This window comes from Lottia gigantea (genome assembly GCF_000327385.1).
Source record: "Lottia gigantea unplaced genomic scaffold LOTGIsca_124, whole genome shotgun sequence".
In the NCBI taxonomy this organism is placed as follows: Eukaryota; Metazoa; Mollusca; class Gastropoda; family Lottiidae; genus Lottia; species Lottia gigantea.
Window position 1 is genome coordinate 33,030 of NW_008707309.1, and position 25,135 is coordinate 58,164.

General features: G+C 33.6%; 2 protein-coding genes across 2 annotated transcripts; both read right to left on the reverse strand.

Annotated features, from left to right (window-relative positions):
* Positions 1 to 1,503: 1,503 nt before the first annotated feature.
* On the reverse strand, positions 1,504 to 1,872 carry LOTGIDRAFT_138286 (hypothetical protein; the record flags this gene model as incomplete). The annotated part of the gene is made up of 1 exon (XM_009048540.1): positions 1,504 to 1,872. A coding segment is annotated over one exon (369 nt), but the record flags the coding sequence as incomplete, so codon positions are not given.
* Positions 1,873 to 8,336: 6,464 nt separating this feature from the next.
* On the reverse strand, positions 8,337 to 16,560 carry LOTGIDRAFT_171966 (hypothetical protein; the record flags this gene model as incomplete). Its single annotated transcript, XM_009048541.1, has 4 exons — positions 8,337 to 8,494; positions 8,621 to 8,714; positions 9,757 to 9,843; positions 16,156 to 16,560. The coding sequence occupies 4 exons, from the start codon at positions 16,558 to 16,560 to the stop codon at positions 8,337 to 8,339; spliced, it is 744 nt and encodes a 247-aa protein (XP_009046789.1).
* Between the last annotated feature and the right edge of the window lie 8,575 nt (positions 16,561 to 25,135).

Here is a 25,135-nt window from a genome sequence, read left to right on the forward strand (position 1 = left end):
ACCCTTCACAGTGCCCCTTCCACCTCTACTCCCTCTCTCCCTTACCTCCCTACCCTTCCTTTCTACCTTTCCCCCCTTTTCTCGACCCTCCCTTCATTTCTCTCTCCCTTCTGAAAAGTAGATGTTTCTGGCAGTTTATATCAATTTTGAAAATTAACACAGATTTCCAATTGATCTTGATAAGACTTCGTCAAAGTTATATATTTTACCAACCACTTGTATCTTTATCTAGAAGTTTATATATACCACTAGTCACTACCATGTTATCTAATTCTAATATATTCTCATTCTTTGATATTAACAGGAGAAGAAGTTGGAATGGTTTCCGAGGATGTGTGCCATGTCTCTGAAGGCTGAAGAGAGTGATGGGGAGACAAATGAACTGAGGAATCTCCAGGCTCAACTTGACGGCACCAATAAATTGGTGAAACTTCTGTCTTCTCAGTTATTAGATCTTAAAGAACAGGTAGGAATTAATTATCTTATTTTGTACTTTCAGATATTTTATAATTTGCTACTTTTCAGTTATTATACACCCACATTAAAATGTTGCTGTATTTTGCTGTTGCTGTTATTTGTTGGCACATATTACCTTGCGTAGCATGCTTTGTTTTTCTGTCGTTCCTGAAAAGATTTATTCCAGTTGAAAGTGTAGTAGCCTATAGTTAAACTTTGTTAAACATTATGATTTAAGGATTATTCATGATCTGTTTTGTTTTATTTTTATTTCTAAGAAAATTTGTGAGAATTCAGCGATATCTGATGCTAAACTAGAACCTTTTGAAAAGTTTAACAGTTTATAATGATAGTTTGTTGTATGCAGGGTAAAGCTTAACAGTTTATAATAATAGTTTGTTGTATGCAGGGTAAAGTTTAACAGTTTATAATAATAGTTTGTTGTATGCAGGGTAAAGTTTAACAGTTTATAATAATAGTTTGTTGTATGCAGGTTAAAGTTTAACAGTTTATAATAATAGTTTGTTGTATGCAGGGTAAAGTTTAACAGTTTATAATGATAGTTTGTTGTATGCAGGTTAAAGTTTAACAGTTTATAATAATAGTTTGTTGTATGCAGGTTAAAGTTTAACAGTTTATAATAATAGTTTGTTGTATGCAGGGTAAAGTTTAACAGTTTAAAATGATAGTTTGTTGTATGCAGGTTAAAGTTTAACAGTTTATAATGATAGTTTGTTGTATGCAGGGTAAAGTTTAACAGTTTATAATAATAGTTTGTTGTATGCAGAGTAAAGTTTAACAGTTTATAATGATAGTTTGTTGTATGCAGGGTAAAGTTTAACAGTTTATAATAATAGTTTGTTGTATGCAGGGTAAAGTTTAACAGTTTATAATAATAGTTTGTTGTATGCAGGTTAAAGTTTAACAGTTTATAATAATAGTTTGTTGTATGCAGGGTAAAGTTTAACAGTTTATAATAATAGTTTGTTGTATGCAGGTTAAAGTTTAACAGTTTATAATAATAGTTTGTTGTATGCAGGGTAAAGTTTAACAGTTTATAATGATAGTTTGTTGTATGCAGGGAAAGTTTAACAGTTTATAATAATAGTTTGTTGTATGCAGGGTAAAGTTTAACAGTTTATAATAATAGTTTGTTGTATGCAGGGTAAAGTTTAACAGTTTATAATAATAGTTTGTTGTATGCAGGGTAAAGTTTAACAGTTTATAATAATAGTTTGTTGTATGCAGGGTAAAGTTTAACAGTTTATAATAATAGTTTGTTGTATGCAGGGTAAAGTTTAACAGTTTATAATAATAGTTTGTTGTATGCAGGGTAAAGTTTAACAGTTTATAATAATAGTTTGTTGTATGCAGGGTAAAGTTTAACAGTTTATAATGATAGTTTGTTGTATGCAGGGTAAAGTTTAACAGTTTATAATGATAGTTTGTTGTATGCAGGGTAAAGTTTAACAGTTTATAATGATAGTTTGTTGTATGCAGGGTAAAGTTTAACAGTTTATAATAATAGTTTGTTGTATGCAGGGTAAAGTTTAACAGTTTATAATGATAGTTTGTTGTATGCAGGATAAAGTTTAACAGTTTATAATAATAGTTTGTTGTATGCAGGTTAAAGTTTAACAGTTTATAATAATAGTTTGTTGTATGCAGGGTAAAGCTTAACAGTTTATAATGATAGTTTGTTGTATGCAGGGTAAAGTTTAACAGTTTATAATAATAGTTTGTTGTATGCAGGGTAAAGTTTAACAGTTTATAATAATAGTTTGTTGTATGCAGGGTAAAGTTTAACAGTTTATAATAATAGTTTGTTGTATGCAGGTTAAAGTTTAACAGTTTATAATGATAGTTTGTTGTATGCAGGGTAAAGTTTAACAGTTTATAATAATAGTTTGTTGTATGCAGGTTAAAGTTTAACAGTTTATAATAATAGTTTGTTGTATGCAGGGTAAAGTTTAACAGTTTAAAATGATAGTTTGTTGTATGCAGGGTAAAGTTTAACAGTTTATAATGATAGTTTGTTGTATGCAGAGTAAAGTTAAAAACTGAATGATATATTTATATTTACAGATGACAGAACAGCGAAAACAGAAACAGAGAATGGGTATTCTACAACCACCTGCTTTTCCTATTAATCAAAGTGTCTAGACCAGGGATGTTGATTCAGCTGTATTTACCAGTCATGTCGGACTAGAGCTCTAAACTGTTGATTATGTTCACCAGTCATGTCTGATTAGAGTTCTAGACTTTCGATTCAGCTGTATTAACCAGTCATGTCTGACTAGAGCTCTAGACTGTTGATTTGGTTGTATTTACCAGTCATGTCTGACTAGAGTTCTAGACTTTCGATTCAGCTGTATTTACCAGTCATGTCTGACAACAGAGTTAGATATGTTAACCTTCCCAAGGGTAGTTGGCCATATTTACCAGTCAGATCTGGATGATTTGTTGATTGAGTATAGTATTTGAAGCTCTGACTGACTAATAAAAGACCATATTTCTTGACATTCAAGATGACAGTCAAGGTCAAGGTCAAGGGATGTCAAATAGGTGACGGTCACTCTCTATCCTGTCTTGTTGAGTCAGGTATAAAAAAATAAATATATCCTCTGAAATGACCCTAGGAAACAGATCACTGCCTTTGATAAATATCACATCTATATTTTGATATCTGCAACTACAATTTGCATTTGAAAAGTGGAAGAGAATTTGCAATAAAAAGAGTAATTGCTCTAGTTTTAGTCATTGTTCAAATCAAAATTTTTTCCATCATTTATTTTCCCAAATTTTTCAGATTTTTGCTTTTTGTAGATAATATTATTTAGAAGAATATATGAAACGTAACATCGACATTGGCATTGTAATTAGATTTAGACCAATTTCCTTCCTCCTTCAATACATGCCCCTCTCCCTCACCCTCAATATATACCCCCCACCCCCAATACTTACCCTTACACTACCCCTGTTTAATCATTGTATATGGTGCTATAACTGACTTGTGTTCTATCATCAACATATCATATTCTAAATACCACTGTCATAATTTATATAGTGTTTAGTTTCAAATTAATTTCATTAAAGATGGGTTTCCTTATTTTTAGTGTCAAATTCAGCAAACTTTTTGATTAATTGGTGTTTCTAGTTAATTATCATGTATTCTTAATCATATCATTATGTTCTTATTGCATATATTTAAGAGTTTTAATGTTTAATGTTTTTTATGTCCATGTCTGGTAATTATCTTCTAATTTAGCTAATTATGAATTAATTGTGGACATGTGAGACAAACTGGTATTTTTCCAAGTCATTGGAACACCTCTACTTTCTATTCATATAAGTATTAGCATTTTCATTTTCATAAATGAAAACAAGGGAACCCATCTTTAATGTGATCACTGGATTATGAGTTGGGAATAGACCAGGTAAGGTGTCTGTTGATGTATTATGATACTGTAGAAATAGAAGAAACAAGAAAGATGTGATATAGGCCAGTGTGATATACGAACATGACTAGCTTCTATATTCTACTGTATCAATAATCCCACACTAGACATCGTGTTTTATCTATTCCCATCTTTAGTTTGATTATTAATATCAAACATTCTGTTATTCTGTTGGTGTTTTTAGAAAGAATTATTATGATTTGATTAAAATTTCATGATTTGTATTTCTTCAGTAAATGTTAATTGGTTTAATTAATTAATTAATTTCTAAAAACTGATGTAAAAAATCATGCTGTATTAGCTGGTATGGTGAAAAATTACATCAATCAACAAATTTGGCTTCATATAATTGTAAATCGTAAAAAAACACTATCTTGGTTTTAGAAGTCTAGAAATCCAACCAAACTATATTTAATTAATATCAAGATCTGATCTGATTGTTTTCTGTTCCTTTTTTGTTTTTTTTTGCCCATTGAAAAATCAAAATTGTTATGAATTATATTATAATTGTTGTTTATATTTTAATTAGATTAATTATAACCCAGAGATAATAAAATTTGGACAGTCTTGTGATATAAATAATTATAACATTAAAGGAATTCTACTTCTTAGATTTCACTTAAAATTTTAATTCAAACTTAGTTGAAAAGAGTCTTTGTTTATCAGTGGACTTACTTGGTGTAATAATTAAACAGAATCTCTGTTTAATCAGGTAAATCAATGATTTTCAATTATATTTCTGTTCTAAGAGGTAGAACTCTTTTAAATATATCTTTTCAACATGAGTATATGTTATTCAAATTAGGTAAAAAAAGTCCCCCTAGTTTCATTGGCTAAAAGTGTGCTAAACATCCATCAATACTCACTATTCCTTCAAAATCAAAGACTGACTATTTCTCCAAAATCAAAATTGATAAAATCAGTTGATTTAAATTGTTTATTCATGATATTGAAAAACTTCCACCGCAGGCATTAAGTTGTTGTATTATGATCTATAGCTGTCCAAGTTTCTGATATTATTTATATATAGATGTAATATATTTCTTTTTATTTAACCAAATATTATTATATATATATATATTTCTTTTTATACCAATTGTAAATGGATCTCAGTCAAGTATAGACTTAAAGTGACAGATGCGCCATTTTGGGGGATTGATTTTAGTCTTGAATATATGTAAATAGTCTTCAGAAGTACTAGAAATGTATGAAAATCGCATAATTCCTTATAAAATACTTCAAACTAGGAATTTTTACTCATTATTTCTTAAAGCTTATATGTCTCTTCTATATATCACAGAGTATCTTAAATTGACGAGTCTTCATTTTAACATTCAAACACTGACACACATGGATTTAAAGGCTCAAATTTGGACGCTGAGCTGTGAAAACTATTACTGATTGGCTTAGTAAAAAAATTCCTGTTTCTGAGACTAAAGTATGATTGGTCAAAAAAGAGGCGCATCTGTCCCTTTAAAGGTTTTTTTTCTATAGAATTAACAGAATGTAATTCAGTTTCAAACTTCCTCTATTATTTGTCAATATACTTAAAGGTTAGAAATTGGTTTTCATACTAAATGAAGGGTTAAGGTCAGTTTTTAATGTCAATTTATGGATATATAAGTTGTTTACAACCACTTTAAGGCTATGGGTCATTGTTTTATTTCTATACTACTGAGGTCTAAGCCTTTTTACCATTCTACTTAATAGATGTTGGTTGGCTTCCAGTGGGTCTAAATACCTTTACTGCTTAGATCTAACCCTAGACCTAATCCTACTTAATAGATGTTGTTTAGCTGCCAGTGGGTCTAAATACCTTTACTGCTTAGATCTAACCCTAGACCTAATCCTACTTAATAGATGTTGTTTAGCTGCCAGTGGGTCTAAATACCTTTACTGCTTAGATCTAACCCTAGACCTAATCCTACTTAATAGATGTTGTTTAGCTGCCAGTGGGTCTAAATACCTTTACTGCTTAGATCTAACCCTAGACCCTTTCTACTTAATAAATCTTTCAAGATGTCATCTACCTATCACCTATCTAAAACTTTTATTTCAATTTATATGTTCATGTGAGTTTTTCCCGTTTCATTTGGACCAATAATTATCATCATACCAAAACCATTGAAAATTACCATTTTTGTTCACTTAGATTTAAATTTTGACCTATTCTTTTTGTATTTTTAATTCATGTTAAAATAGAAATTTTTTACAATAGAATCGAAATATATCAGGAAAAAATAGAAAAGAAATTTTTAATCTTCAAATGTAGTTGATTCAAAGAAAAAATTGAAGTTACTATCCACCTTTCATATAGTGAAATATAAAGTTAGTTGTAATTTGTTAATATTTTGTATTTGTTAATATTTTGTATTTGTTAATATTTTGTAATTGTTAATGTTACTATAATTGTATAGATGTTATTCTTTATTCAACTTTGTCTGTTTCTAATTAGAGATAAAATCTTTTATACTTCTATAATCTTCTTGTCTTTTTTCTGGAAACTTGAAATAGAGTTTAACATCACTTTGTGGTTTGAGCCAATGGACAAAGGGTATGCCATGCGATGTTACAGGTGAAAGAGACATATTTCTCCAAATTGGAGCAAATTTGGGATCTTTTTGTCTTTTTCTTTCTGTAACTTTGATTGGAGTTTTACGTCTTTTGTGATAAGCCAATGATCAGAAGACAATGCCATGTAGAGGGAAATTTCTCTCCCAATCAGTGAAAACTTTGAGTCTTTATTCCAACAGGCAAAATAGTGGCGCTTTTCTTTATTTTCCGTTAAACTCTCTCTATAATATCACTGAAAATACTAGGGAAAATATCCGCTTTTGCGTGGATTAACAATATCCAATCATAGTAATTCCACATTTTAGTTATTTCTTTAATATACTAGCTATACATAGTCAATTTATTTGAATTTCCTAAATATGATACATTACTTGATTTGCGTACCGGTTTCTGGCAGATACATACTGATATGTATTATTGCCTTTTTAACTTGTCTCAAGTAAGTCAAGCTGGTCAGAGTAGGAGTTTCGTCCCTTTTTTTTTTTACAAATTTCCTGTCTTAACAAAGAATAAGTTAATAGAAAATAAACTTTATTGAAATATAAAAATTGTGCCATTAATTTCATAATACAGATTAGACAAATATATATAAAAAAAACATTTCAGCAAGCAATCAACTTCCGGTTAAATAAATACAAAGCTACGATTTCCTTTAATAATATATTTTTATAAAGATACCAAAAAATAAGATTATCTGAAAGAGATATGAAACTTTAAACAGGCTATTACTTCCTTCGTTATCCTTCATGTTAAAACCAAAATTCATTTTACAATACAACGTATTAACATAAATAGATATATTACTGATCAGTCTCATTATAATTAGATCAAACTTTCAGTCCGTTTTTTATTAACTTTTATTTTAAATATAGCCACTTCAGTTAGGGCCTAACGACAATCTCTTGAACGTTCGTCATTAAGCTTTTGATCTAACTCGTCTGATATTTGCTTTAACCAATCAAATTCTTATCCTCTGCAGAGCTGGCATTTTGTGACGCGGTGTTTATCAGGTTTGGTCAAAAGGTTAATTTGACGAACGTTCAAGAAAGATGTCGTTAGACCCTAACTGAAGTGACTGTATTAAAAAATAAAAGCTAATCTTATTGGGGATTTATAGACAGGACTAAGTCATAATTTCTGTTTTATAAAGCTCGTACAAACTCTTCCTATTAATATTGTAAAAATTTGCAAATTGATTAGTTTGAATAGACAATTAATTTCGGTGCATTTAACATACTAAAAATAATAAATGAAATGAAATGAATGGAGTTTTACGTCCTTCTCTTCAGCTCCTATGATGAACATGGTAAATACAGGGAATATTATGCAATCACTTTTATACCATACCATACCATACTATATAGCAAGTTATAGTATATATAAGTGAAGTAATGTGATTGATAATGGCTACCTGAGATATAACGCCACTTAGTAATTGTAATACATTGTAATATATGCATTGGGGTTTACTTTTGGATTGCCTTGTTAACGAGGTATGGTAGAGGTATAGCTAGTGTGTAGGGGGTAGCCAGAGAGGCATATTTCATGGAATAAAGAGCTTGTGAGACATATAGTTTAGTAAGGCATAGTTAAACAATGAATAATAATGGTCAAAGAGGCACGGTTAACGGAGTAGGGTGTTTGTGAGACATATATTGTTGAAATAGGCACAGTTTGGGTTATGTAATTAATGAGGCATCAATGTGTGAAGGCATTGGTAACGATGGTGATGGTACAGTGTGAAACGCCCTCCTCACTCTCAGTCTGCCCAAATATCCTTAAACACGTTAACGCTTCCTGCTTCCTATAGGTTTAGTCTTGTCATTTCCAACAAACAAAACTGGAACGTTATGCCTCTGGTGGAAGTTTGGCCACATCAAAATGCTTGATATTTCTCCGTCTTAAAACAGGCGTGTCGGTCCCAGAGTAAAATCCGCCATACCGTTCTCTCCATAATAAAATAACAAACCACAGGGACACGATACTTCCTAATAAACACAGTCCTCCTATAACAAACAGATACAGCTTAATTTCCCAGTGGACGAATTCACAAGTCTCTATGTAGGAGTAGAGGAAGACTCTATAGTCAGTGTTAAAACATTCACACCTGGAGACATTATACCGACACCTACTGTAGGTGTAAATTCTACCCAGGTGTATACCGGGAAATACACAGGCTATCAGGTTGACGAATATGGCGATGATGGAAAATATAAAACACATTGCCTGCAATATACAATAGATTGCTAATATAAAATACAAAATTTCCCTCATTGCACCCTGCATGGCGTTGCCCGTCTTCATTAGCCAACATGGTTCAGAAAAGTAGAACGAAAAACTCCATTTCATTTTTTTTTAAATGACGCCTTTATTTCCAACTTTTATATTTTACCACTTTTTGGGCGAATGGAATATCATTAGTCTTACATGGTACATTTTACACCACAAACTTGAAATAAAACAGAGGTTGACGTCCTACTTGTCTTTCTCTATTTTAGAACATTAGAAAAGCGAGATTTACCACTCACTGTTCTTCAAATTATCTTGATAAGCATACTACAGATATTGACTTTCAGTACAAAAATGTTTTTGGGTTAATTTAGTCTAAACTTTCTGACAGAAGATCGAAGAAATACACTATACAACCTTTCATAGGAAGTAATAAGATGTAGGAAGAGAATTTCATGCATTCTTGCCGGTGTATGAATCGACGATAAATTATTTGAAGTAGTAGGGGAGAGTAGTACATGCTGATTCTCTAATTGGTGATCAAAATAACGTCATTTTCCCTACTTGTATTCTCTAACCATTCAATGTTCTCTAAAGAATCTAGCTACTATTTTGATTTGGTTCTGAGTTGTTGAAACGTGAAACAGTTTGTGTGTTCTACAGACATCCCGGCGACAAGAGGAATCTAATATTCTTAGAGCTAGATTGTTGTTACTCTTATAAACTGTTAATCTTCGTCTTGATCCTACCAACCCCTAGCACGGGGGTGTTCAACCTTTTCCTATCCATTACCTCTTTCAGGATCGACTTAAATTATAACTGTCCAAAAATTTTATGCTATACTAAAAATCGTCTCATTCCCCAATTTTCAAAAATATCTCCTTGGGGGTAGTTTTAAACAGGTTGAAAAACCTGCTCTAGCTAGTAGCTATTTGCTAGGCATCGAATCCCAGCCTTGGGATCACAAAAGTTTGTATTGAAGGTAGTGGGGATGGAATCTTTTACGAGACTTATCGAGCTTTGGACTATTTCTACCTACCTTGAGAAAGCAGCCTCTACCTGTCTCGGTTGCTATGGAAATATTCACACAACAAAAACATACTCCTATTAAACCGGCTAATAGTAACTGAAAGTAGAAAATAGACAATTACTAGGTTTTTAGAGTAAACACGAGTATGGTGGCATACTTTTTATTTTTATCATGTTATAACTAGGCCTATCTGTCAGCGATGCAGGGGATACCTGAAAAGCTTTTAGAACTATTTTTAAAATATAATGTTTTATTCAATTCTAGTTTGCTCGACATATCAACTCTTCAAAATTTTCGCGAAAACCAGGGAGTTTGCGAAAACACCACTTGTCTGCCCGAGACAGGATAATATTGGGGGGTGGGGGTATGACGGCTATGCTTGCCTATCACCAGCAAAAATACAAACCTAAACCCACAGCTTTATCTTAAATATACCGTTACATGTTTTATAGACAAAATAACACAAAAAACAGAATGGTTAATAAAATAAGATTTAAAGTAATTTCCCTCTCAACTATAAATATTACCTAAATTATAAATATCATAAAATCTCCTCCTTATATCAAATATATAATCTATAACACATTCATTCGTTAATATAACTTTATAAAACTTGAACAGCGAGCTTCAGAATTTCCAAACATTTTGTTCATTAGGTAGAAGATAAGCTTCAAAGCTATCTTTATAGTAATTTAAGTATTAGGTTTATCAGCTGATAGAACTCAATTTCAGCTATCTGTATAGTCATCTAAATATTCACTTTACCAGCTGATAGAGCTCAATCTCAGCTATCTGTATAGTCATCTAAATATTTACTTTACCAGTTGATAGAACTCAATTTCGGCTATCTGTATAGTCATCTAAATATTTACTATACCAGCTGATAGAGCTCAATTTCAGCTATCTGTATAGTCATCTAAATATTCACTTTACCAGCTGATAGAGCTCAATCTCAGCTATCTGTATAGAGAACTCAATTTCAGCTATCTGTATAGACATCTAAATATTTACTTTACCAGTTGATAGAGCTCAATTTCAGCTATCTGTATAGTCATCTAAATATTTACTTTACCAGTTGAAGGAACTCAATTTCAGCTATCTGTATAGTCATCTAAATATTTACTTTACCAGCTGATAGAGCTCAATTTCAGCTATCTGTATAGACATCTAAATATTTACTTTACCAGTTGATAGAACTCAATTTCAGCTATCTGTATAGTCATCTAAATATTTACTTTACCAGCTGATAGAAGCTCAATTTAGCTATCTGTATAGTCATCTAAATATTTACTTTACCAGCTGATAGAGCTCAATTTCAGCCATCTGTATAGTCATCTAAATATTTACTTTACCAGCTGATAGAGCTCAATTTCAGCTATCTGTATAGTCATCTAAATATTTACTTAACCAGTTGATAGAACTCAATTTCAGCTATCTGTATAGACATCAAAATATGTACTTTTCCAGCTGATAGAGCTTAATTTCAACTATCTGTATAGTCATCTAAATATTTACTTTACCAACTGATAGAGCTTAATTTCAACTATCTGTATAGTCATCTAAATATTTACTTTACCAGCTGATAGAGCTTAATTTCAGCTATCTGTATAACATCTAATTATTTATTATACCAGCTGATAGAGCTCAATTTCAGCTATCTGTATATTCGTCTAAATATTTACTTTACCAGATGATAGAGCTCAATTTCAGCTATCTGTATAGACATCTAAATATTTACTTTACCAGCTGATAGAGCTCAATTTCAGCTATCTGTATAGACATCTAAATAGTTACTTTACCAACTGATAGAGCTCAATTTCAGCTATCTGTATAGACATCTAAATATGTACTTTACCACCTGATAGAGCTCAATTTCAGCTATTTGTATAGACATCTAAATATGTACTCTATCACCTGATAGAGCTCAATTTTAGCTCTCTGTATAGTCATCTAAATATCTACTTTACCAGCTGATAGAACTCAATTTCAGCTATCTGTATAGTCATCTAATTATTTACTTTACCAACTAATAGAGCTTAATTTCAAAAATTAGAGCTCAATTGTCGTAAGAGTCGAAAGCTATATCATGTGCAAAAAATTAAAGAACATAATTGTATTATTTAAATATTCCTTCAATCGCCACAAACTAAGATCGGAATCAAATCTATAATCTAATGGAAGGCAATAACATAACTTGAATATTTGATTTCTCTTAATGTGTTATATCTGTGTTAAAACTAATTCATTATCAAAAGTGTCGAAAGCTATATCATGTTCCATAAAATTAAGAACACAATTTTAAATGTTCGAATGTTCCTTAACACAAAATAGTTATAATCGACTCGAAGCCGATATCATGTTCCATGAAATAAAGGACACTGTTAGAATTTCTCTTAATGTGTTAGTTATACCTGTGTAAAATGCTACCCATTATCGTAAGTGTTGAAAGCTTATCATGTTCCGTGAAATGAAAAACATCACTTAAATGCTCTTTTCATCGCCTACAAGTTGGAACCACTTTCTGCCTGTCAGATGATCGTGGTGCCGTGAAAATAAAAACCACGTGTATCAAACAGTGGGCAGGCAGCCAGAATTTCTACTCTATTTATTCAGCATGGTTCTAATTCTTCACTCTAAATTCCTTACTTCTGATTTCATACTAGGTAAATATTTCTACAAGTTATTCAAAGAATTAGTTTCAGGTTTTTGAGTTCAAATACAAGAACGTCTTTTAATGACACGCCTCTTTTACAATTCCGGGACACCTAATGTCACTGACTTTGACTACAACCAATGGAAAAGTCTTGTCTTTAGAAGCCAGTGGCGTTGCTAGGAAACATAAGTTGATAGGGGCGAGATGGTGCCACAAATTTTTCCAGGGGGGGGGGGGGGGCTATTCCTTCACAATTGATATATAGTGTGGGGGCAAAAGCAGGGCCAGTCCCTTTTCGGGGGGCCACAACCGTTATTACTGTAACGGTATGATTAAAGAGACGGACCATGTTTACTCTTCTCGAACACCTGATGTCCTCTCCAACTCAACGTGTCATTTTGACATCTCTTTCAGAGTAATAAAACAAACAATATGTATTATATTTTATATTTAAGTCACGGGACAACTACAGAAAGTAATTCGGGTGTAGATTGTATAATAAAATGTCAAAATATTCTAAAATATTTCAAAGAGATTGTTTCAATCTCGACTGAGATATAATTTTTTAGCAGCCTGACTGGAAAAGTAATTAGTTGTTTAGTTAGCCTGTTTGAATAGGACATTTTTGTCACGACTTTCAACAAAGGACTTTTTTGATGTTAAAAATCAAAGGACGGGAGCTCGACTGAGCTAAGTTAGTAGGGAGGGGAATTTTCGTTTGTATGAAGTTATATTCCCCCCTAACCCCAATCCTTGCAGTAATAATCGCATTTTTTTCAATCATTAGATTAGAGGGCCTCGCCTGTATAATCATAAGAAATTTTAATTTGGGAGGGAAGACAGGGGGTCCCCCCAGGTCATCCTCGTTTTAAACATGAGGGCCCCCCCCCCCCCCCCCTCGTTAAAAAACGCCTCTGTCCAGTAAGTAATTAACCAGATGGTGCTAGGGATATCTATGTCGGGATTTATTTACAATGAAAACAAGATATCGTGTGTTTTTATTATTTTATCTGGATCTGGTTTAATCTTTCACCTTTAATTTATCATCAACAGATCTCTCAGTCGGTTTCAGACCAGAAAATATATATTACTTATATCTGATAACTGATATCTGACCATTAAAGAGACAGGTTGCTCTTTTTGGATGTTGATTTGGGTTTTGAATATATGTAAATAGCCCCCAGAAAAGACGAGACGTCATTTTAAATTTTTAAAGCGGGTAATTCTGGATACACATGGAATTGAATGCTCCAATTTTAATAGTGAGCTGTGAACACTATTACTGATTAGCTTAGCTAAAAAGAAAATTCCCGTTTCTGAGATAAAAAAGTCGATTGGTCAAACGGAAGGCGAACCTTAAGATGGTCTCAAGTCGACTGGCGATCCGAAGTGTCTCAACAGATCTATCACCATCGACATGATCAACAATCTTATCAAAAATTGATTCCGATTCTGGAAGCAACTAGCGACAATTATAATTTTGGAATCGTCGTTGCGTTCATGTTGGCTATCCCCTATCCCTAGATGTCATGTGTATCGACATCTTCACAATATGAAACTAATCTACACATCGTCTTATACCTTGACTGTAATGTAATCTGATTATTTAATCAAGGTGGGTCCACGTCGACTTCAAAAAGCCCAAAAGCGTCACAATAGATCTGTTAGTGTCGACATGATCACAAAATTGAGCAACTTCTAGCGATTCCAGATTCTGATTAATCTCCGGGCAACTAGTCACATTGAATTGATGGGAAGTCGAACATGAACAACTGACAGCAGCTGGTGGTAACCTAGTCTAAAACATCTGTCTCTATCTCAGCCTCTGATATTTTGACAGTTATCGGCTGGACAAGACCAGATAGAGGCAGATGTTTCGGTCTAGTGGTAATTAGTATTTTACAGGCGTTGGTTTGCAGGTTCGCTAAGATTAGCTGAATCAGAATTGATCAATCCATCAGAACCTCCTTCAGTTTCTGTCAGTTGCCATCAGTTTCTGCCAGTTGCTGTAAGTTGCCGTCAGTTGCTGTCAGTTGCCGTCAGTTGCTCTAGCGGCCATCAGTTGTTGTCAATTACTGTCAGCTGCCGTCAGTTTTTGTCAGTCGTTGTCAGTTGTTGTCAGTTGTTGCCAGTTACCGCAAGTTGCTGTCAGTTGTTCTCAGTTTCCGTAAGTTGTTGTCATTTGCTGTCAGCCTCAAGACACGGAATGTGCTCGATAAACAGTTTGTTGTCCAGTGATTTCTTCTAAATAACTCAAACATATATCCAGATATTTGAAACACATATTGTTGATATGGTCAGCACCTAGGCATCAGGAAATACATTCAAGTCCCTACAATCAGTGGAGTGATTAGGTGGAGTGATTTTGGGTCATGTCACCATTAGGACATTTTATAGGAGGAGGCCAAAAGATCAGTGCCCTCTAAAATCCACAAACGGACACCTCCGAAATCCTCGCTACGCCACTACTTACAAATCATTTAACCTCATTGCACCAATGTGAATAGTTAAAACTGTAATAATGTCAACCTGCCCTAGTGAGTTAATCTGGAACACGAGTTCGGGAGAAAAACTGGTTGATATATTTCCTGTATTTTGGTGTAAATGATATAATTTAAATATTTCAACATTTCTAACTGGTGGTATTGATATCAGCTGGTGATAGTTAATAATCTATTTATACTTTCAATATCATTCTTATTTTATTATAGACTATTACTACAACACTTTCAATATCATTCTTATTCTACTATAGACTATTAGTACAACACTTTCAATATCATTCTTATTTTATTATAGACTATTACTACAACACTTTCAATATCATTCTTATTTTATTATAGACTATTACTACAACACTTTCATTATTATTATTATTTTATCTATATACTCTATTACTTCTCAATTGGACAATAGACATATATGATTTAATCTATTATTATTTGTACAACATATTAACTTATTAACTTTAAGTTCGTGAATCTAAGGACTGTATTGATCCTACTTTGGCTGACCGAGTTTTCTGCAAAGGAGCATAAATGTCTAGGCATGGAACCGGAATGGGTTTGTGGAAATGAAAGTCTGTACCCCAATAGGCCGACGATTCATATCTCACGCTCAACAAATAAGATCTATCAATCATTGCTAATTAGGTATTAATGTGGACCGGAAGTACAATGAGGTTATGATGTTGTTCCGGACACTAACTACCGGAAGTCGAGGGCTTGGTTATTAATTTCTATGAATGTAAGAACGTGATCATCCTCGAGAAGTTTGCCACATAATCTTTAGTACTTTAGTTTGAAAAATATTGTATTTGAATAAAGCCCTTGAAACTAGCCGAGAAGACATTATATAACTAATCTTTTGAAACTTGTCAAAGTTGTTCGTCTTATTGTCGATAGAAGGTGTATGGTAATTTTGACTCTTATTCAACCATTTAGGTCCAACCCGGTAATGCTAGACAATAGGGTACGAGGAAATATGTAAAACTATTAGAAGGTCCAGGCCGAAAAGTGTGGATTCTGATGTAACAGACTGTAGATACGGGAATATTTCAGCTAGGATCTTCAAGTCTGTTGGTGATTATCACTGACTGTTTTGAGTAAGCTAGTCTGTCCAATCATCTATGATTTCATTTTGACCAGATTGAATAGGGGTCAATTGTAGTCGCCTCTGATCTATTCAAATTATTCGGAAACAGAATGTAGACATATGAATATAAACAATAAACTAATTAAAAACACTGCACTTACCGGAAGTCCCGCCCAATATGGCGTCTCACGAAACGAAATGACCGGGTAGTAAAATTCAACATAAAATGCCAACCCCGTGACCCCACCCCCAATTAATAATTGAAGGAGGACCAGCAGAATCTGACATCCACAGGCACAACATCTCCGGCAGCAAAAACAGCATCCTCTTCTCCCAGTTGTCATAGTTACAGCAGGTGAGGTGTCAACAGGCTTCTTTTTCCCGCGTGTTGGGCGATGTGTCGTCGAAAAGTCGTCTGGTGAGAGGTTCTGCGGAACTGTCGTCTCCAAGCCAACCAACATGGACGGTAACTCGGGCGTACTACGCAATGCTGGATTTTGGCGGGACGATATTAATGTTAATTTAATATTAGAGGTAGAATGGGCTCGAGGTCGGGTGGTAACCATAGTGATTGATCAATACCACACCTTCGATTAAATCAGAATATTCAACACATGTTATTATGACGTCATTCACAATATTCCCAGAATATCTGGACAATACTACATGACGTCACTAACAATAGAGTACATTATGTGAGTATATTAAAATAACACGGTCGACGTCTGGTAGTCATTTTCCCGCTAAATATCAACATGTTACATCCTTGCTAGATTTACACTTTTTACAACTTCCTACAACTTCCTACATAGCATTCCGTTTGGTTTCTGTGTTTTTATCCCCTGATAATTCACTCTAACCTTTTATCACAGTAATTCTTTCTTTTACTTCGACCAACAGAGATTTGTTTGTCTTGGCTGGTTGTAGTTTATCAAAGTATCTTATTGAATCAACACTTAGGATTAAGTTTCTTCAATGGAGGGTTTGTTAAAAATGGAATACAAATTAACTAATCTGCTAATTATTTAACTAATTAATGACTTTTTTAGTCAAAATGTGTTCTGCTTACGCTTCTAACTAACATTTACAAATATAATCCAAGGTTTAAAAATCCGAATCAGTTCATATAAAATCACGAATCCAAGCAATAAGTGATCTACCAGTAAATCCCTTTGATCCAAATCCAAGATGTCTGCTGTTAGTCCGTCATGGCGTCCAGATGACAAGCGTTAAAATCCAACATGTAAGCCTCTATTCTTACAACTTGAACAAGTTAGACACATATTCATTACTCAACAAATATTTTCTTCGTCGACTTTTTCCTTTTATTTCTAAAAATAGCTCCCAAATAGTGGCAGCCGACATATTTTCTCTCACGCGCAGCCAGAATTCTGCTTCTGTTGTTATTTAGACGCCTGCTGTAATCAACATGGAACGAGGCCACGCGCATCCATATCAACACCTTTCATCAAGTCTCTATCCAACTGTAAATAGAGAAAATAATGGTGTATATATGATATGGTTGATGTTGTATTTTTTGCAACCCGGTTTCCCCGGGCAGTGATGCAGGTGGGAGAAACTAGCACGGAAAAAGCATCTACACTACCTCTAATTGTTCGTCTGGGACAATAAACCAAGGCCTTCTGTGCAGCATTATGTGTACGGTAAAATACTTCTACAGTTGGACATAGAGTAGGGTAGACAGGTTTACGTCCGAGGGGAGGGGGGGGGGATACCTGGAGTTACCCGAATTTCAAATAACCATGCATACTGCATGTCGCTGCATGAATTTATTCAAATTATATGCAGAACAATAGGACGTTAAACTAATACTAATGAATTTTAGGGTTATTACAGTATACGCCCAAAATATATTTCTGTGTGCATAATCCACGCCCCCGTTTCTCAAAAAATCTAGCGATGAATAATTGGCGAAAAAATTAATCGTAAGATTTTTTAATATACCGGAACCAGGCCACGTGTTCTGGAAACGATCTTAGTGCTAGGAAGTCCTAGTCTCTTATCTTCTAACATTAATTGTATATAATTATAATGTATGATTTATATCGATCTATTACAAGTGTTAACAGAGAAGATACTGATGTTTATATGATATTGTTTATATTTCAATCTGATTAAAATACAAGGGGCCGATTATTCTATACTTAATTAAGATAAATTCATGATTTTAAGAAATACAGTAATCTGATTGGATAACAAAACTAAATTTAAAATCAATTATAGTGATTGACCAACCAGGGCCCTCACGGTGCCATTGTATCAGATTGGTAATGCTGTAGGATGACCATCACCCACAATCCTTGCATTAAAAGGTGCGGAAACACAAGCGTCTTCGTCTGAGATTTTTGTCGCCGATTCGAATCTTGAGTGAAATCTCGTGAAAGCACGGGCTGACAGAATTTTTAATATCTAACAAGTTTGATATCAGATTCCTTTTCCTTTCAATTGCATGCTGATTATCGACATAGTGGAAAACGACCGACTGGAGATTTGTGTCTCCTCGGTACAGTCGTTGAAACTTCAGACATGACTCTAATCGGCGAAAAAAGGTCTCTGACCATGATCGCTCGTGTGCCCACAACTTAACAGATTCCTTACAGGATTTAAAATAAATGTGAGTGAGATATGCAACATCTAAAACAAATCTTGTTTTCATGAAGGAAATGTTTCCTATCAGATAATGTTTTAGATTTAAACACTTAGCATTCACTTAGCATTCACACTTTGGTGAATTTTCTTTTTCTTGTGAGTAGTAGAAACTAGGACCATTCAATGCTGAGCTGAGATCTCTAATGAAGTTATCAAATACAGAAACTTTGTCCATTTGTTCTGTATGGCATACAGCATATTTGTTAACAATAGTTGAAACAGCAGAAGTGTAACTCAAGAGAGCTGTGTATTGGTAGTCTTCCTTTGGCTGATTGAATTTCTAAAAGTATGTCTGAGAGTTCATGCAGCCTTTTGTTATCTTTTGCAGAAATCTTTGAGAAATTTTCTAATTTAGTCTTTAAAGAGTTCTCTACCAATCTTATATTTTTATCAGTTACGTCCCTTGAACTTTTCAAATTCATCATTAGTCTACTAGTTTTTGCTTCAGTTGACTCGTCCCTGGTTGTCATGTGTGTTGTGTATGTTGAGCAGCTATGGTTGGTGTGGCGCCAGGCAGGGCATGTTTACTCTTTTAGACACCTGACCTACACCACTCTCCATTATGAATTTACTCATTGATAATTGATATACTAACACTATAGGCTACTTAGTTCATTAGCTGCTACAAATGTTTCGCCAATATGTTATGTGGATTTTGGATTTCGTTTTGCGGATCGCCAGTACTTGCTTTATTCATTAGAGACATAAGCCGACAAATTGACCTATCAGATGTCAATACCCATTTACAGATAGATTGACACAGGTGTTAAAAACCAATGGATGCTTTCAGGGGGACCAGGACCGTAGCTAGACTTGATTGTCCGGAGGGTTAAGTAATATATTCGGAGGGGCAAGTAAAGTCTGACGCACATAGAATTGAATTTGATGGATAGTAGTATAATTTTTGGATCTAGAGAAGGCATTCAAAGGAATCTTTCTTCCAACAAAATATAATGTAGATAAAGACCTAGATTGGAACGGACACTTCATAGAGAAAATTTGAAGAAATAATGAAGAGACGGGTATTTTGAATAGCCACTTGGTTACAAAAAGCGTTAGATGTTTACAGGGAGACAACTCGATTTTATATCTGCCCTATTCAAAAACAGTCATATTTTTCAACTGCAACAAACTTGTTATTTAGTTTTGCAAACGTACATTCAGCAACGATCCTTACAATAATTCCGGGGTGCTTTTTGCTACATCGTCTTTGAAATTGGCAATAGTTCGATATTTTTCGATAATATATTTACACCTGGAACAAACGATCATTTGTAAAAATCTGACAAAGTTTGGTGAGGGTTACAAGGTACGTAGAGCAGACGATAATCCAGGATTCTGCGATGACTCATAAAAGATGCGACGTAATTTTGGTGTACCAAGAAATCCAGAAATATTTACCAAGTTAGAACTGAAACTTCGAACACCATTAACTGCTGAACTCCTCTAATTTCTTGTAGGGGGTTTGAAAACCTTTTCTACTCTCAAAAAGGAATATACTACTACCCTAACCACCCCTCCTTCGCTTCAGAATCTCAAAAACATGCAAGTTATTGACTACAAAGATATCAAGTTTAATGCCGCATGTTGTTCGGCCGAGAGAGGCCGAAAATTAGAGATCTCAGTTCGGTAATCATCGATAGTTTCCGTAAGTCTGTAGAGCGTTTAGAGAGGGGACCTTCGGCGTCTTTGTGGTCGATGTGTACCGTTTTGTGCAAAAGTGTGGCTCGATGTAGGCGTATTTTGATGTTGGGAGTCGCATCAAAAAGGAACTGAACAGACACAGCTTCATGGAACAATAATTATTGGTTAAAGTTTAAATCAACGTTTCGACGTTATTCATCTATAATAATTTGAACGAGTAAAGCGTTTTTGTTTTTACTGTGAGTAATCCAACTTAACTTCACCTCGGCGACATATATATCTTTTAAAACAGGTTCGCCATTTTCATTCATGAATATATGTAAATAGTCTACAGAAGTACTAGAAATGTACAAAAATCGCATAATTCCTGTTAAAAATATCTCAGGTTAGGAATTTCTTTTTCCTTTTTGATTAGATGTATTTTCTATTTATGGCGTTGTCTGAAAAAAGACGACTCATCTTTTTAACTATCAAATGCAGATTATTCTGGACAAACATGGATTTGAAGGGTCAAATGAGCAGTGAGAACAGTGAGCTGTGAACATTATTACTGATTGGTTTAGCTAAAGAAATTCCCGTTTTTTGAGACTAAGGTATGAGAGGTCAAAACAAATGACCTGTTCCGTTAATAAAGTATGGATGGATGGATACAACCACTACAATTATTATACCAAGGAAACTAGAAGTTTCACACGAAAGCTTGATGTTGTTTCCCATTTTTAATCTTAGTTAAAAACAAACTATAATTGTATTCAGTACAGTAGGCTAGCTGGTTGAACAGAAATCTTCCTGGCACCAAATCTTTTATTTTAAACCTTTAGAATAAGTAGGAGGTAGATTTCTCTATAGTTCGCCGTATAATTTGATAAAATCCAAAGTTTCAAAACGCTGTCTAATGTAGAAATATTTCAAAGATTATAACATAAACTTGATTTAAAGAAATGATATCCTTAAAGCCTTTTTATCTCTTTGTTCGACAATTTGATAACGTAGCAGATATAACAAAACACAAAACTCGCTTCTATATGTCGTTCAAATCTTATAACGTAGCAATTAATGTGATAAAAAATTAAGACTTGAAAAAACCATTAAGAAACATTGATTGTTCAAATATGAAAAAAAAAAAAAAAGAAAAATGAAAATATTTTGTCTTGGCATTTCAAGCCATTAAAATAACTAGTCTAGGATAATATAATAAAGGAAGGAGAAAAAAAATCTGAATTGCTAGACAAAGCCTGAAATCCAAAACCAAAACAACATAATGGCGACACAATGGTAGCAGCCAATGAACTTTTCACACGAGGAAGTATATCAATCATTAGTGATTAAGTATTTCATAATGAAAAGTGGTATCAGGTGTCTAGAAGAGTAAGCATTCCCTGTCTGGCGCCACCCCCGTCATAGGTGAGAGTTGTATTGCTTCGACCACACTTTGTGACTTTCATACCTTTATATCTGGTTATGTCAGTTGTCTGAAGATCGCATGGCAAGAAACTCTTAGTAATAGTAACAACATGATTCCAGTTCTATTATGATTTTTCTACCTTTGATATGAGAACTATATGCTGTATTAGATTAGTTAATGTCCATGATATAAAAAACTACAGTGTAATTCACACGATCTACAGTGAAAGTTCCGTTGTCGTTCTGAAACATACCACGGTGTAATGAGTGGCAGACATTTTTTACCGAAACTAAAAAAAAATTGTCACGTGATCGTGTGATTCTGGTAGATCACACATTAGAGGCTGGTCGTTCAGGACTACAAGTGTTGATTACAAAACCAATAAAAAGAAAAACATTGTAAGATATGGAACCAAATGATAATCCAATGTATTATTGGTGAACCTATAGTCAAAATAGCGTTTATTACTCAGAAGAGTGGCAGAATCATTATTAAAGTTTTCAACGCGAGGGAATATCACTTGTCAAATAACTGTGAAATGCCGGAAGTGAAGAGTCTCTCCCAAGAAGACACAACTAATTCTACTATTCATTTCCGAGACGGATTCATCTTTCCGGAAACTGTCGAGGATTGCCGAATGCCCTTAAAACTGTAATACTAGGGACTATATTCAGGAGGCAATATTAATATCTCTTGACAAATAACTGTAAAATGTCGGAAGTAAAGAGTCTCGCATAAGAAGATACAAATAAATTCATTACCGATTAATCTTTCAGAAACTGCTGAAGATTGACGAATGTGTGTAAGTTTGTCTAAAAAAAACCCAGATAAACCTTTATATTTGATTATTATACGCTGTATTGTACTTGTATTTTATATTATGAATTGCTTTAATCTAGATATTATACCAGTAAAAGTTTATAAACCACACGTTGCAGTAAATCTCTTAGTATTATCTCAGTCAATTGGATTAATCTATTTACAACAGATTTAACACTAACACAGACATACACGTTTTAATGTTTCCGGAATTTCAATGTTCAAGAAACTTTCTAGTTTTTCAAGCGTCTAAGAGGATTTCCGAGTTAAAACCATAAAATATAGACTGTCTGTGTAATTGTTTCAAGGTCTTATGACATTCCAAAATTACTGACTCTATATCTGATCTCTTATAGTTATTATTGACAGAGGTCAGTCTGAAACTTACTGACTCTATCTGATCTCTGATAGTTATTATTGACAGAGGCCAGTCTGAAACTTACTTACTCTATATCTGATCTCTGATAGTTATTATTGGCAAAGGTCAGTCTGAAACTTACTGACTCTATATCTGATCTCTGATAGTTATTATTGACAGAGGTCAGTCTCAAACTTACTGACTCTATATAGGGCCTCTGATAGCTATTATTGACAGAGGTCAGTCTGAAACTTACTGACTCTATATCTGATCTCTGATAGTTATTATTGACAGAGATCAGTCTGAAACTTACTGACTCTATATCTGATCTCTGATAGTTATTATTGACAGAGATCAGTCTGAAACTTGCTGACTCTATATCTGATCTCTGATAGTTATTATTGACAGAGGTCAGTCTGAAACTTACTGACTCTATATTTGATCTTTGATAGTTATTATTGACAGAGGTCAGTCTGAAACTTACTGACTCTATATCTGATCTCTGATAGTTATTATTGACAGAGGTCAGTCTGAAATTTACTGACTCTATATCTGATCTTTGATAGTTATTATTGACAGAGGTCAGTCTGAAACTTACTGACTCTATATCTGATCTCTGATAGTTATTATTGACAGAGGTTAGTCTGAAACTTACTGACTCTATATAGGGCCTCTGATAGCTATTATTGACACAGATCAGTCTGAAACTTACTGACTCTATATCTGGCCTCTGGTAGTTATTATTGACACAGATCAGTCTGAAGCTTACTGACTCTATATCTGATCTCTGATAGTTATTATTGACAGAGGTCAGTCTGAAACTTACTGACTCTATATCTGATCTCTGATAGTTATTATTGACAGAGGTCAGTCTGAAACTTACTGACTCTATATCTGATCTATGATAGTTATTATTGACAGGGGTCAGTCTGAAACTTACTGACTCTATATCTGATCTCTGATAGTTATTATTGACAGAGGTCAGTCTGAAATTTACTGACTCTATATCTGATCTTTGATAGTTATTATTGACAGAGGTCAGTCTGAAACTTACTGACTCTATATCTGATCTCTGATAGTTATTATTGACAGAGGTTAGTCTGAAACTTACTGACTCCATATCTGATCTTTGATAGCTATTATTGACACAGATCAGTCTGAAACTTACTGACTCTATATCTGACCTTTGATAGTTATTATTGACAGAGGTTAGTCTGAAACTTACTGACTCTATATCTGATCTTTGATAGCTATTATTGACAGAGGTTAGTCTGAAACTTACTGACTCTATATCTGATCTCTGATAGCTATTATTGACACAGATCAGTCTGAAACTTACTGACTCTATATTTGATCTCTGATAGTTATTATTGACAGAGGTAAGTCTGAAACTTACTGACTATATCTGATATCTGATAGTTATTATTGACTGAAACCTACCGCACAAAATATCGTCCAGAACGTATTTAATATATGAGTATATGGATACAAATTCAGCGTGGGTATGAATCTGTTTGTATTAGTATAGTAAAAATATGGTATTTGTAAGTTAATATAACATTTGAAACATGATAAATCATAGTTGTACATCAAAAGAAATAGATTCACAAAGACAAAATCAACACTCTATCAAATATACACGCAGTATTTCAGCAAAAAAGATATAAAAATACCCTTAAAATAATGTCAAATAAAAAAATTCGAAAACATTAGTCCAACCTCCTTTTTTGTTTATTTTAGGGAATCACTCCAGTCAGATCTAACTACATCTCTATATCAAATTTCATTATAATTCATAACACCACTAGCCAATAAACTTTCTTCCCTCTCCAACGCTGGGATTACGTGACTGAACAAAAGGGTTATTCCTAAAAAATAAGACTAGTTTAAACACGCTAATTAAGTCGCTGTTCTGAATTAGCCTAGTGTAATTCGAACGGCTGTAGCAGAGGTTACCAGGTCAGGGCAAAGGTGATTCCTCCGAAGAAGAAAGAATGGAGTCGTTAGAGCCTAACTGGAGTGGTTGCGTAAAAATAAAACCTTACAAAAATGAGGGACAAAACTTTGGTTTAAATTTATTTCGACTGATTGTCGTAAATTCATTTCAATTGTTTGGTCTAATTTTACTTAGACTAAATGAGAAGTTAACTATGGACGTTAAATTCCGTTCAATTTCAATTGTTTGGTCTAATTTTACCTAGGTTAATGGACGTAAAACACCAATTTCAATACCAAACCTTTCTAC